At 45.9% G+C, this 15,788-nt stretch overlaps 1 protein-coding gene across 6 annotated transcripts in view; it reads right to left on the minus strand.

Moving 5' to 3' along the window:
• Positions 1-1,848: 1,848 nt before the first annotated feature.
• Positions 1,849-15,788, minus strand: part of pnt (ETS transcription factor pointed) — a 109,297-nt gene continuing 95,357 nt past the window's right edge. For 3 of the 6 annotated variants that reach the window (XM_011156175.3, XM_011156177.3, XM_025303690.1), the window contains exons 7-11: positions 4,393-4,593; positions 3,869-4,177; positions 3,321-3,590; positions 2,725-3,022; positions 1,854-2,542 (exon numbers count right to left, since the gene is read on the minus strand). In XM_011156175.3, the coding sequence (XP_011154477.1) occupies positions 2,479-2,542; positions 2,725-3,022; positions 3,321-3,590; positions 3,869-4,177; positions 4,393-4,593 (1,142 nt within the window). In that variant the 3' untranslated portion in view covers positions 1,854-2,478. Of the gene's footprint in view, positions 2,543-2,724; positions 3,023-3,320; positions 3,591-3,868; positions 4,178-4,392; positions 4,594-15,788 lie in introns of all 6 variants that reach the window. The other 3 variants (XM_011156178.3, XM_011156179.3, XM_011156180.3) reach the window with 3 other exon arrangements.

A 15,788-nucleotide genomic window follows, 5' to 3' on the forward strand; every position in this document is an offset into this window, starting at 1 on the left:
TATATTTACACGTACATGTGTAAATCTTCCAATGTTTTCTGCTATATTCGACACGTAGCATTACGGATAAAATATCGTACTTTGTAAGTTGGATTGCTTAAAATGGACTTACTACAGAGAGCATTTGAATAATCTGAATTACATTCATAAAAGTATACATATACATATATACATATATACTTATAAATTTCAAAATGCTTTCTGTATTATACAGCATGTAAAATTACAAATATAATACTCTAGCGAGTTCTGTCGTGAATTACAAATTGTCTGAAACAGGCTTCAAAGTATTTTGGTACGTGGAAACTTAACAAACACAGCGAATACAAAAATAGTTTAAGTCATATACATACTCTTATGTATGTTTTCCTAGATATATATACGATATACGACATGTGTAAAGAAAAACACGAAGTATATTGCTCGTTTTCCGTCTTTTCGACCTTCGCGGTATATTCGCGGTATCGCTGTATATTCGCGGCATCATTTACATTCGAGCAGTTCGATGTAACATTTTCCCTGATTAGAACACTGGTCGTTTACGCATAAGAAAGTACATTTGGTAAATTATGAAATTAAGATAGATATGTATACGGGTTATCCGGGACCTTTTGGAAAGGAAAAATTGTGAAGATTAATCGAATCAAATTGGAAAGAAAAGTCATGTCACCATTTTACAAAAATCGCAATAATTATTAAGTTATTAATGATTGAAAATGATCACATCTAGAGGCTCTTTTAATTGATAACCTTGAAATGTGCGTACTACTTTATTTGCAAAACGATAAAGGACTTTTTTGTTCAGAATAATTTAATCTACAATTATATAACGGTTATTGTGTCTAGCGATAGATATGAGCATAATGAATTTTGAATTCTGAATTACGAACCTGTCGTTAGGCACAATAGTCATATAATTGTAGATTAAGTTGTCATATAATTGTAGATTAAGTTGTCCTAAATAAAAGTCTTTTACAAATTTTGCAAATAAGTACTCAAATTTTCAAGTTATCAATTAAAAGAGCTTCTAGATGTAGTGATTTTCAATCATTAATAACTTAATAACTATCGGAGCTCCTAGCCCTGATAATGCAAACTTTATATAATAACTATTGCGATTTTTGCAAAATGGTACATAACTTCTTCTCAGTCGATCTCAGTGATCTGATTAATCTTCACAATTTTTCCTTTCCTAAAAGATCCCGGACACCCTATATCGCTTAAAATTTGATCTAATTGCATTACCCAATGTTCCACATTAGAATAGTTAGAAGAGCGAAGGAAACTTCTGTTGAGTATATTATGTGGTACATGTATTCAAGGATAATAAATTTAGATCTTGAACAAGATAATTATAAGCCAGAAACAGATGAAAAGATTGGAAATCGTTAAATTTTTCTTTAGCAATATTTACTTAAATAATTTTTAATATTGATAAATAAAATTTTTTCCCGTGTTTTTTGTGATGTAATTTTGTTTATAATTTCCATAATTCGGCTCGTATTGTGGAACATTGGTTGCACATAGCCCTCTCTCTTTCTCCTCTTTTTCGTAAATATTCATCTGAGATTTATTTTAAATCGTGAATGTACAATTTCTCAATAAGAACATCTTAGCGAACGAAAGCCAAGTTCATAATATAAACGTTATTTTTTACGGAAAACTATATAAATTAACAGCATACTCTTTTCATTTATAACGCACTTTTCCAATTCAGTTTACACTTGCAACAGCTTTTATCGCGAAGTGTGGATATGAGATATATTTTACTATCGAGCACATACCAAATATGTTTAAGAATTAAGAAATAATATAAAATACGTCATTTTCTTTTTTTCTTGGTGAGAAGCGAGCTTGGAAGAGAGAAAAGTAGTGTTATAATCTTAATTAATCTATACATAGAAAAGCATGAAAATATCGGATTGAAGCTCGCTACATAGTATATTGTATGAGTTTATTATAGTAAAATTATAGTAATAACAATCACATATCGTGTCATCTATCATTGTATCAACGAGATATAACACACATGTTAAAATGATGAGTCATAAATAATTTAGGGCATCATCAGTTGATCATCCGATGTGCTTAATAGTTGTTGAAAAATCATTTAACATTAAAAATATATATTTATATATGTATAAATTGACGAGTTATTCCTATAAATATTCTCTAAAATCTGCTGTGACAAATTAATCACTTAGAAACAAATTCACGATTCATTAACTTTAGGCACCAATGGTATGCAGACCCTGTCTTTGGTACATACGACCGATCCGATTTTGTTACATCTGAACAAAGAAGACGCACTATCACAGTCTTCTGCATCTGAGAGAATAGTTATCTTATAGTGATTCCTTAGTTACGGATACTTTGTCCCGCCGTTTTTCTCTGTTCTTCGCACGAAGCAAAGAAACATTGTATTACTTTTCATTTATCGGTGTGACACAGTCCTAAAGCATGTTCATTAACAAAAACTCAGTCTTCTTCCTTCTTCTCGGGTTTCAAGTCTACCATTGCGTGTAATTCCTCAGGACTGTATCTGCGAAAGTAAAAAAAGAGAAAAATTCGATCATGATTCATATCATATCTCCGACTTGATGTTCTCATTCGGGGAAATTTATGTCGATGAATTCACTGTGCAAGCCTATCTCAAAAAGATCTGACACAGCGATACGTGACGTTTATATAAAATCTAAATGGTTGCGTACATTGCATACATACCCTAGTAGACTTTGTAAGTCGCATACAAAACGGTACACATATCGCTTCCCAGCAGTTTTGTGTATGATATTCTTGTCGTAGTAATAGCGTAAACCTCGGCTCAACTTCTCGTAATTCATCTTGGGTTTATTTTTGCGGATGCCCCAACGGCGCGCAACCTCATCTGGATCGGTCAGCTTAAATTCCCAGCCGTCACCGGTCCACGAGATAAAACCTTGGCACGACTTGTCGGTTAAAAGCTCCAGCAGAAATTGCCACAGTTGTATCGGACCTGATCCAGTGAAACATGGCCCGCCACCTGAAAGCAACATTTCTCGTTATTTCTAGTATTGAATTATTATAATTACTAAAGTATCTTTGTATGTCGAAAACAAAAAAGAACTAAAGTTCATTTCTAGTAGGTTTCAGTTATATTTATAGAAATTTCCATTTCATCTATATGTATTCCATTTCAGTTATATCTGTTTTACTTATTTCTCTATACTTTTTACCGATACATTTATACTTACATTTACTATATATTTCATCCATACGAGGAGAAAAAAACCGTTGGCCGAATTTTAAGATCAATACGCTAAGTTGAGCCTTGGATTTACCTGCGTAACCTGGAAGCATAGTGCTTTGCAGCAATGGCTTTTGGTCCGCATTATTGGCAATGGACGTAGGATGATGAGGATTGGAGGAGTCTCGTGGCCCGAGCCCTGGTAGAAACGCAGGATGTGGCAAAGGATGTTCGCTAAGTCCGACACCCCACTGATCACCGCCAACGCCGCCGCCTCCAGCACCGCTCCCGCTTCCGGGAACCGTTTGAAACGGCGCTGTATCGTATCCGTATCCGCTCTCGCTGTAACCCTCATGATAGCGACCTGTAAAATATGTAGACGTGTCGGTAATATTATTAACATTCGCGAGTTGCATACTGGCACTTTGTTCAAGAGCTCTGTTGTACAAGAGTCTCAGAGAAATATAAGAAGCAAGATATTATGTTACCTTAACATATCGAATGTTACTTTGACATCCACGTTCTTTATACCAAAACAACAAGTCTCTTTCCGAAGGAACGCATTCTTTCTCAGAATTGGAAGTGATCTTTGGAATTATTAGATTTTTTCTTGCAGATCATCCTAATCGCGTGACTATTCACCTCGAGGATAATTCTTGAACGGTGACGGCTGATACTTCGGCTCGATGTGGATCCCGCTGGTGCTGTAGAACTCTGGCGAATTGTCCAAATTATAAGAATGCGGCGCCTGGTGCTCCTGCGGCAAGCTGTGATACTCAGAGGTATCGTCGTATCCAGAATAATGCGCCGGCGTCATGTAACTCTCCGTGGCGGTCGCGCTGACTCTCAAGTCGCTCTCGTTATTCCCTGTACCAGCAAGATCACCACCGCTGCCCAGTCCGCCACCTCCGCCTTGGAGATGCTCCGCTATGTGATGATTGTTATAGTTCGCTGTAAGTTTATTTTCGCAAAATAGTACACTCTTTCCACCACCACTGCAATTCAAAAGTGTGTGATATTAAAGATATAATACTGAAGATGTAAAACTAATAGATGTTCAATGAGAATACTGCTGTAAAAACTGTGCGAAATTTAGAAAATATAGTACTCGATGCGTAGCGCTAAAACATATTAAAGAATATGATAATGAGACTTGCAGTACTTACATTCCGTTTTGAGCTGACTTAAATTCCGTAGATGGATGTACGCGTTGTTAGCATTGTTGTTGTTGTTATTGTTGTTATTACTGTTAGGAGTACTAGAGTGAGAGGTCGGTGGTTGGGTGCTATGGCTGTGGGGCGGTGGCGACGTTTCGTCTCTTTGACTCTCGTCTTGGCACACGGGACTGCGAAGATGATTATAACCACCTGAAAAAGAAAAGAAAAAGCGATCTTTTATTTGCCGGCTCTCTCATGGATATTTGAGGTAAATTTTATTTTCAAATATCGATTCAATTCAATTCAATTTACTTGCTCTTTCCATATAGTAAGTAGATTCATGAAAGGACAATTACTAATATATGAGAATAGGCGAGAATAGACAGACGCGTCTATAAAGTAAAGTAATATACACTATATCATCTGACCAAAATAGTAATTGAATCTAATCTAAAGAGAAACGTTCCGGATATACGAAAGGCTGCGCTACGAATAATTCGTCATATTTTATTTTGTCTTAACATATCGGGATTTTTTCCAATTTGAACAATACTGTAAATCTCCAAAATTTCTTCAAATTCAATGTAAAGATTTTTCTACTTCTCTACATTTTATCATAAAATTCCTTGCAGATACCAGAGTGCTTAGTTACAATTCTGTTGCCGTTAAATCGAACTAAGGATCAAGGAAGAAAGGACAATGCTGCACGTCTCTTCGTGCTGCAGCGTGCGACACTCTGCAATGGAGGAACCGCTGACACGTGGGCGGCGCGTATCTCGACGATTGGCCCGAACCAACTCCGCCTATCCTCGACTTCCGCTCTACGATCGCGAAGAGAGAACCCAAGCGAGCCGACCGCGGGGAGCCAAGGTTCCATCGCGGAGGTTGCTGAGGCTGCGCGCACGTTCGGTAAGTGAAGAGCCTTCGAATCGCCACATGGTATATACTTAGCAACGAAGCAATGTCGCGATCGTTAAATTAATGAAGTGTTATGACGCAGATCAGCTCTGTCACGTACAAATCTTTCACGTTGAATTGCACACCGCATCAGCCTGGATTTAAGACTCAGGTTTACGAATATTTTAAGACCTCGAGTTTTTCAAGCTTATTTCAGGCTATTCAAGTCTTGAAATCAAACAAATAATAATCACACAAGCTGGATTTAATGAAATTAATAATATAATATACGGGTTGACTACGAATATCATTGCAGTGTCTCATGCAAGAGACGTTATTTACACATCACAATTATTTAGGGATAAATATAAAAACTAAATCTTTTGAACATATTTTAATCTATGGATTTTTATATATATCGCACATAATTAGTACACTCGAAATTATCGGACTAATTTGTCTTGAGAAACTCAAATATTTACATTTTTATCAGGAAAAAAAAAAAAAAAAAAAGATAAAGACTTCGTGCTAATAATTGGAGAGGAGCGTTCAATGGCGTGGCTTATGCTCGAAAATAGACACAGCCACCTTAATCTTATCTTAGGTTTGACATTTACGATGAAATCTACGGCTACCTTATATTTTACATACGTAAATAGCTCAGCTTTGGATACTTTTCCTATCACACTTGAAGAAGTCGAACGTAAAAATGTGTATACGCAAGCTAGTGACAGATAATAATTAAATTCGACTTGTGATTTCGGCAAGCGAGCAACGTTCTAAAAATAAAAAAAATCGTTATTGCAAACTGAGAAGTTTTATAAAACTATTTTCGCGATATCGCTCACTAGTCACACGTGGTATCAAGTTTGTTAACGTCGAAGATTAGATAAATTCTCTATTTATTCGTACATTACATACACAGAGCTGCAGTTTAAAAGAGAAAAAGAAAGAAGGGGAGAAGCGAGTTATTAACTCGTGGTTAGTTAGGAGGGTCAACACGAAGCAGGTGATACCGAGCATGTTGTAACTGTTAAGGTGAGAAACCAGGTGGCTCACGAGAATCATTATAGCTAAGTGTTGTTATATGTTTATTACACTTTTCTCATTTACTCGGTCTAATCAGCTTCGTTCGCGTAAAGTTCCTTGGAGTTCCAAGTTCCTCCTCTGGGAGCTTCTGTTTGATAATATCCGAAAAATAGCCGAACGACGGCTTTCACGAATTACCATAATCCATCAACGTTTAGAGACCTGAGGTGTTATTGTGCATGTGACACGCAAACACCCCACATTCCCACACTTAAGTTTTAATAACGAACAAGTGAACAGGTGGTGCGCCACGCGAATATCGCATCGGTCAGGTATTCCCGGTAGTACAGTAGTCTGCCTTCAGAATGCACGAATAAAATCGTATTCTCATGTTAATTGTAGCCAATGGGGTAATTGTGATGAAACAGATAACAATTGAATTAATTAATTGAATTGAATGCTCCAACTTACAACAGATGAGACAATAACCGTTGATTATTATCTCATCCGTTACAATTAACAATCGTTGAAAGGGAGGAAAAGAGCTCTTGGGATCTGTACAATATCAAATCTTTGGAAAGATTTGAATTTAAAGGATCAATTTGTAAGATATCCTCCTCCTTTGCAGTATATTTTGCTATTAATAAACATAGAGAATAATGTTTATTACGACATGAGATTCAAGAGAACTCACGATCTCTCTGCACGAGACAACCTACTGTCTTTCTCATTAATTTTGATCGTTAGAGTAAATCTCCGGCCTCTGCCACAAATCGCACGATAAAAATCACAAGAATGACAATCGGTCAGTTGCACACTGTGCAACTGTGATTAAAAATAGACATAGTCAAGTACGTTCTGTCGCATCATCGCACTCGGTCGATGTCATCGTCTGACGATTATTACGTCAGCGAGCGTCTTAGATGCGTTTTCCCCTAGAAATAATTACTCGCGAAGCCCTCGTTTTCCCATACGCCTGTGTGTCCATGTGGCGACCGTGGCATCGTTAATAGGGCTGTAGGGACAAGCCCTGCATATTCTAAGTACACCTGCAAGGCTCGCGTGTAGCTGCACCACCTCGCACCCCGTTTCATGGGCGATGAGCGTGGGAGTGCAGCTTGAAGCCGGCCCTCACGCTGCACACACAGAGAGACGTATGCTTCTCTCTTTCTCTTTCTTTCATTTCTTTCTTTCTTCTTTTTTTTCCTTTCTTTCTCTCTCTCTCTCTCTCTCTCTCTCTCTCTCTCTCTCTCTCTCTCTCTCCCACAGCCAGCCGTTTCGGTTTTCAGGCATCTCGCGGATGCCTAAAAATGCGACCTCTCTTGGTGCAACCGATGGAGAAGTCCGAGAGAGGTCCCGGCCAGTGGGAGAAAAAGAAGCACGGTGCTAAATTAGAAAAAAATTCGTCGTGTGATCGAAATTGGGGAAAAATCATTTTCTACGTTATTTAGAGAAGATGTTTGAGTTTGAGTTCGGTTCTCGTGACGTAAAAAAAAGAAGTATCGCAAACAATTATTTCATGATTTCGACGAAATTTATATTAATAATGAGGACTTGATTCTTATCGCATTGAATTTTTCGTCCAAAGACACGCTGTTCTTTTTCTCTCTTAACGTGAAATAACGGAATTTATTGGCTACATAATACATGACGTGCAATTAATGCACAGTCAATTTGTCCCCCATTAATTTTCACGATTGGCCACGGTTTTTAGGAGCGCGCTCTCGATGGAAGAATCCGGTGCGGGAGATTTGAAATTCAAATCTATCTTCCCACAGCTGCGGAGTCTCGAAATATTCTCGTTTCGTCGAATGCATCACAGAATTCCCTCCGCTCTCTTCGTCACCGAACTACTCAGCCTCGCGCAAGCTGCGCGCTTCTTAATTAACAGATCGACACAGGAGAAAATCCCGACGCAGCCAAGTCGTCTCGGAAAGCAGCTCGAAACGGGGGAGAAGAAGTCGTAGTCGCGAAGGGAGAACGTTAAGGGCTCTGGCATATCGGACGGGCGAAAGTAGCAGCCGCGTATCAGCTGTGAAACAGGTGCCGAAAGCTGCCGGGAACCGCCGCTTAGGCAGTAACGACGAGCAATGAAGGCGGCCAGTAACAAGAGCAGCGACAGCGACGGCGGCAGCGGCGGCAGCGGCGGCGGCGGCGGCGGCGGCGGCGGCGGCGGTGGCGGCGGTGGCGGCGGTGGCAGCTTCGTGGCACGTGCCAAATCGAATGAAACGCCCGGTCGGCGAGCACAGCTGCTGTCTGAGACCGGGTAGAAAGAGCGAGAAAGTGAGACGGGCAAAGAGAGAGAGAGAGAGAGAGAGAGAGAGAGAGAGAGAGAGAGAGAGAGAGAGAGAAGCAGAGAGACGGCCGGCCTCTTGAAAATTAAAACCTGCCTCACGAATGTTCTCGAGTCGTTGGAAGGTCATTATCTTTGCCGCGACTGCAACCCACGTGAAAATCTGAGACTGCCGGTTCGTCGTCTCTGAGTTGAGCGAGATCGGACGAAGCCGGACGATTCGCGCCGCTGTATTGCTGTAGTGCATCTCTCGTGCAGCCGCAGGATCTCCTGTGCGATCGCAATCTTGAACTGCAGATATTTGAATCGGTTAGATCGGAATCATGAGTCGTTATTACGTAAGAGGGAGAGATTAACGGAGAGTGTACGGGTAAAAAAGCTCTTTAACTGTTGGGACTTCAATCGCGGACATATCGAGGCGCTAGATGTTCGCAGTCATTCAGCGTTCGGCGATAAACAATGACACGTATATATTGTTACACGACATGACAGCCGGTATCGTTTCTTTTATGCGGATTGACTTCACGTCGTCGTGTTAATGTGCCTCCATAAATACGTCGATATTATGAAATAATAGCCGTCTCAAGGTATCGAATGAAAATTGTCTAGCCGATTAAACAAAAAAAAAAAGGTAATGTAGCTTTAATACGCATGAAGAAAAGAGCTCGTTCGTTTGTGCTGAGCTCGTCGTCAGGAATGCAGGAGCGGCGGGATTACCCGGGGATTACCCGGGGATTACCTGGTATTATAATATGTGCAAATAATCGAGTGTAAACGATAAGAAGTTAGAATAAGATGATAAGATGAATTTATCGACAACGATACGGATCCTGCTGGAAACTAAATATCCAAGGAAGAAAACGTCTATCGAAGAGAACGCAAGCGTCGGCTGCTGACATCTCATTAGTCAGCGTTTCTCCCCGCACACTTGAATTCGCGAGTATGTAGTCCGCGATAGAGAAACTCCCCCTGGCACCGATTCTCTGCTTCCTTTTTTCTGTTTTGGGCAAATGCAACGCCCCCGTTGGAACAATGCCGCCGGAGAAATGCTAACGAACAGAATGCACAATCGCAACTCTGGTTGAAGCGAGAGAGAGCGAGAGAGAGAGAGAGAGAGAGAGAGAGAGAGAGAGAGAGAGAGAGAGAGAGAGAGAGAGAGAGAGAGAGAGAGAGAGAGAGACGCGGCAGACTGCGCTGGTCTATCCATCTGTCTATCGCGCAGCGACAGGAAGATCACCGCCGATCTAGTCTGTTTCTTTCGCCGCTTTTACGCGAGTACTTTCATACCTGATTCGCGGCGGCGAATCGCCTGCTTCGCGCGAAAAAGTGCGTACACGCACGAGCGTGCACACACACACACACACACACACACACACACACACAGGGAGACGAACGAGCGCAGCTCGTGAAAAAAGTTCCGTCCACGACGGAATCGCGCATTGTGTTCGGTAGACTGGTGACCTGCGAACTCTCCCATACTCCCCCGTTGCGTACGTCATGCACGTGTTCACGTGAACACGCACACGTACGCGCGCGCGATGCACGCGGCGTACGACGCGCCGGCGAGCCGGACGCGCCGCGCGCGGCGAGCGCTCGTATGCATATACTAAGAAAAAAAAACTTGCGCAACGCGGCACCTACGAAAAGCACAGCGTCGAGCGTGAGTGGTGAGACGGCCGGATTTTCGCTTTCGTCGACTTTCGCGAGTAAATCTTTTCACATCGCGCCCTTTCGTCGGTCGGTGTCTCTCTTCGGTGTCTTCTCATCGGGTAGATATTTCCCGGGTTCACAGGAAACACATTTCTGTTGTCATATCTAATGTCATATTTTGGCCGACAAGGTTGGTTTCGTGTCAGTGGCCCGTAAAAGATCGGGAGGAAACGCGGGACGACGAAAGCGAAGTCGGGATTTTCCCTAATTATCGCCACGGAAGGATTGTCCTGACATCAGAACGACGAATGAGACCGACAGTTCCGAAATGCTGACGAAGGACGACTGGGAGAGATTCGGCTGCAGGCAGCCTCGCGCAGCGTATGAAAGCTCGCTTCGACTTTTTATTATCTCTCCGAGAGCGCTGCTGCAATTCGAAACATCCGAAGCGTGTAACCCGAGCTCCCAAGCGTGTGCCGCCGAGAGACCTTGCGCGATACGCTTTATTGCCGGCTTAACGAGGGCCACACCTTAACGGAGGACGAGCGACGTGTATCGCGAACAAAAGATCCTCGCGTTAAAAATAACGATATAGTTACGGTCCATTATGCAGATAGCCGAATGTTATAATTGTGACGTATCTATCTGCCTCGCGCGGAGCAAGGCTGCGATCGCGCGACTAGCCGGTTCGTTTTCTCAACAAAAGAAAGGGAGAAAAAAAACCGTCGCGCGATAATCGACAGCGAGAGTTAGTTAACTCTCGGAGTTAATTCCCCGCCACTTGCAGATCGTCGATTTCACGCCGATGAAAATGGCTCGTCTTTCGAGCCAAGGAAATCCGATCCGCGGTCTGGCAAGCTTTTCTGTACGCTCCTGATCACTGGAATTAATCGCGTACGCACTGCGGAAATGCATATTGTGCCGTTGAAGTGGTGTGCCAAATGAAGAAATTGTCTTGTTACATTAATAATACGCTCCGGCTAGCACGATCGACTACGGCCCAATGTTGTAACTTGATCAAACAGTTTCCTGCCCGAATCTTTAAATATGACGAATCTTTGCACGGCAAATGTCTTCATTTGCTGCGGTCGCACGGAAGCGCGCGAGCTTTCCGACAGCTTCGTTTCAAGTTAGGAAGTTATCACCTGAGATAGACACCTGAGAGGAACGGACGGTAAATCGTCGTCGCGTAGCGTTTAACAGATTCTCGAGTATAATCGGCCGAATGCAATCAACGTGCGTGACAACTCGATAACAAAATTGCCATGTGCGAGAGGATGTGTCGATGTCCGCGAGAATTAATCGGTTAAGAAGCCTGTGCAAGAAATGTTTCATATTACCGGTAAGATTCCGAGGATTCGCGATTGATCGGCATTATTTATAATGCCGCCGCATAATTTGCAAATAAACTATTCCATGCGTCACACGCTCTCTGGCTGAATACGCTTGACCTCATATGGATAGAAAGAGGTAGTCGTTTGATGATCACGCTTCGACAAACTGTGACCGCGAAGTCGTCGAAATAAGCATTGTTGCGAGAATTGTCTCGGTAATGCCCGCGGCGCTCCGCAAGTTGGAGCCGAAAATTACGACCGCGGCGTCTGACCCGCGAGCGCTCGAATGCTGATGGAAGAAACGAGAAGGTGGCACTCTGCGAGCGCAAAGTCTGCCGTCGAAATCTTCGTTATTTTATGAAATTTGTATCGTCAACTGGTTCATCAACACGATCACGCACACGTGTTCTTTCGAAACTCTTCCGTGCGCGAAATAGGACTTGAAGTCAAGTCATCGGACTTCTGAGTCGCGTTGCAATTCGCAGGCGAACTCTTCTACGAACCCAACTCGATCGTCACGAACATCGTATAACGTACCGCGCCACCTTCTTCGAGAACAACATTCGGCTCTCTCTCTCTCTCTCTCTCTCTCTCTCTCTCTCTCTCTCTCTCTTTATTCCTGCGATAGCTCTCGTAAGAGAGAGATTTCCGGTCTCAGAGTCGAGACCGAGTGTACGTTCAGGTAGAAGACGGCCGTCATACCGTTCGTTCGTTCGCAACTTGTCTCGCGGCGGCCGGTGATGATCGGAAACGAAAGCCGCGATTGGGATTCGGCGGTGATACCTGGCGTGTGGGTGGTCGCGTCCAAGGAGACCGGCGGCACGCTGCTGTTGCGGCTGATCGCGTGCTGATGCGAATGCTGATGATGCGAGTGATGGCTGAGGGGCTCCGCCTCCTGGTACGCGGGATAATCGCCGTAGTACGGTTCGGTGCCTGTCATCAGTGTATCCAGCATCTCGAGCACCATTTCCGAGGACGCGGCGACGGTGCTACCGCTACCGCTACCGCTACCGCTACCACTGCCGCTGCCGCGCGTAATCGTCCCTGCGATGTCGCTGCTGCCGTTCGCGTACGCGTCGACTATGATGCCCGGCGCCTGCCCCGAAGGCCGCGACGACCCGACGCTCACGACGCCCGCCGTGACGTCGCCTTGGATTGTCCCGCGCGACGACTCTGGTCACTCCCCGACGACGACGACGACGACGACGACGACGACGGCGACGACGACGACGACGACGACGACGACGACGACGACGACGACGACGACGACGACGACGACGACGACGACGGCGACGGCGGCGACGACGACGGCGACGACGACGGCGACGGCGACGGCGTGGTTGTGACGATGCGCGGGGGCATCCGTGCGACGACGAGGCGACTCGCGTGCTCTTATGACTCGCCGTTTCTCTTGTTGTCGCACGCTCCGCGACTCTGCATGTCGTCGGCCCGACCAGCGGCCGCTGCGATCACACGAGAACGACCTTCCTTCTCGAGCGTATTCTTCGCGAGCGCTCTTCTCCGCTCGCCGGCGGCATAGATTCTTCGCGGCCGGGTGACGCATTCAGGGCTCAGCACCCTGATGGAGAGTCTGGGCTAGGATGGACCTCAGAGGATTATCTGGGCTGGACGGCTCGCGAGGTCCCAAGTCTCCAGGTTGGGTCCTCGTGCGCGCGCGAGGCGGCCAACTTCGCGATCGCTCAACGCCGATACCGCGCTGCAACAGGTGTCCCTCCTCCTCCTCCTCCTCCTCCTTCGCCGGCCGGCCGCATCAATTTTCTGCCCTTCCCGAGTTGCACTCAGCTGCACGTTGCGGATGTTTGATCGCTCTCTCTCTCTCTCTCTCTCTCTCTCTCTCTCTCTCTCTCTCTCTCTCTCTCTCTCTCTCTCAGGTGCTTGCCGAGCGACCTCGCCGCGTCTGCTTCGCTAATCGGATTAGGATTCGATTCTACGGGTAAGCGCGCTCACCGAGTTCGGCTGTATTTACTCGCCGACGTGTCTCTCTCTCTCGATTATTCACTGCGCCCTGCTCCACGCTCCAAGGCAGATTCGATGTCTCGTGCAAGCCCTCGATCGCACACCGTTGCTTCCATGAAGCTCCGAAGCCGGGATACCTGGACGCTGGTCGCGTCCAATTTCACAATCGCGGTCGACTCGTCCGAGTCCCCGAATTATTCACTCCACCTCTCGGCTCCACAATCAGAGGTCGTTTCAATCAGGTGTCCCTCAATCATTCACACCTTGCACATTTCGATAATCCAAATCCGAGTATCCTCCCCTTAGATTACTCACCACACTCGCTGCGCCACGACCAAAAGTTTCGTCGGATTCCTCGGCGCTACTCACTTTTCTCTTTCTCCCACGAGGTATCCCCTTCTCGTTTGCTCACTGCTCGATCAGCTCGATCAGCTCGAGCTGTCGCTCGGATTACTCGCACTCTGGGGCCACTTCACACGGCTACGTGCAATTGATGAATTCGCGAGGAACGCGCGCGCGAGGTGGACAAGCCGGATAAGCGCGCGCTCGCGCGCGGATATGATCGTTGATCCGCGCGAGACACGCTCGCTTTCTCACTCGCTTATCAACGCGTATCAGACGTGCACCGTCGAGTAGACGCACCCGCGACAGATTACTCTCGCGTGCACACTCGCTCTCCACTTGACGCGAGCGCGCGTGTCACTGTGACGAAGCGCCGTGCCGTTTCCGCTCTCCGGTCCTCCTCGACGGCGGCCGCGCTCGCTCGCTCGCTCGCTCGCTCGCTCGCCTGCTCGTACGTACGTACGTACATGCGTCCCTTCCGTCCTGCTCCCCGCACCCTTTCATCCTCCATCGCATTTTCCTGCCCCTTCGCCCTCCACACCAGCTCGCGATGCCTAGTCGCGGTTCTACGTTTCGTATGACTCCTGGTGTCGCATTGGTGCCGCACGATGGAGGTGGAAGGTGGGAGTTCACGAGCTGGCCGAGTGGGGCATTCTTCAAGTAGTGGGGAAAGAGAGATAGGAAACTCGCCGGTATAGGAGGGGGGACGGTGGAGGCAGAGGTAAGGAGAGGAAGGGAGATCGCCAGACGCCCCCTCGGAGCTCTTCAACCACCTGCTGCCACCGTCGTTGCCGTCGACGTCGTCGAGGATGCGACGAGCGACGCACTGGTATGCAATCCTATGCATGTGGGTAGGTTTCTTCATGTACTCGACACCTTTGGCTTTGACTGGCTGCGATCGACAACGCGTTTCGCTTCGCACTTATGACGGCTCGAGTCACCTTGGCGATAAGGGTGGTCTTCAGGTTTTCGACTTGCCCCTCCTCAGACTGCGTGCATTTCGCAGATAACGGAGTTACCACTTGACTTGACGAGTTATGTTGGACGAGTCGTCGAACGGAAAGAACGGGTTGACGCGGAGGATTCCATCGGATCATTAGCGTATACGTCTTCCCCCCTAATCCTAAATCCCGAACGTTAAGCTGATAAAGAAATATCGCGTAAACGCGGGGGGGGGGAGAGGGAGGGGGAGAGGGATCCTTAGAGCGATCAGTTCTACGCAATAATTCCTCCCGCGGCTCTGATTGCTACGTCGAGATCGCCAATTTGGCAAACGGCGAATAATACAAATTGACAGCCGCCGGCCAATTACTTGTGGTGTATTAATTTGCGGTGGTAGGTTAGGAAGCGTAATGCGTCTCGTCCACGCAACGAAGGTCGACGTGAACGCTCTCGTGAATTACTATAACGCACGCCAATTAATTACGCTGCGCTGCGAGAGGGTATAATGACAACAACGACGTTACCTCGCTATTACGTCCCTTTCTCCGTTACCCTCGTCGACCACGGCGAAACGTAACGTAACTGTAATGCGCGCTAATAATTAGTCCGAGAACGATAACGATAACTGAGGCTACTCCGTGATGGAAGCGCCCTGCTGAGGTCTCATCGCGACTCCACATCGAATTATCAACATGGAGACACAGATTCGCGCGCGCGCGCGCGCGAGTCGCTCGCTGAATGAAAAGTGTTCCGACACGCCGCGCGCATTTCACGCTCCATCACGCTAGATCGCTGAAGATCGCTAGATCGCGGAGGCGACGTAATGGCGATAAAAACGTGCGTGTTCGGCGACGAAGAGTCGAGAAGGACCTAACCTATTTTTGAGAGAGGGCTGTAACTGGCGGGGGGAAGAGGAGGAGAAGGAGGAGGAGGAGGAGAAG

Source organism: Harpegnathos saltator, unplaced genomic scaffold (genome assembly GCF_003227715.2).
Source record: "Harpegnathos saltator strain DR-91 unplaced genomic scaffold, Hsal_v8.6 scaffold56, whole genome shotgun sequence".
In the NCBI taxonomy this organism is placed as follows: domain Eukaryota; kingdom Metazoa; phylum Arthropoda; class Insecta; order Hymenoptera; family Formicidae; genus Harpegnathos; species Harpegnathos saltator.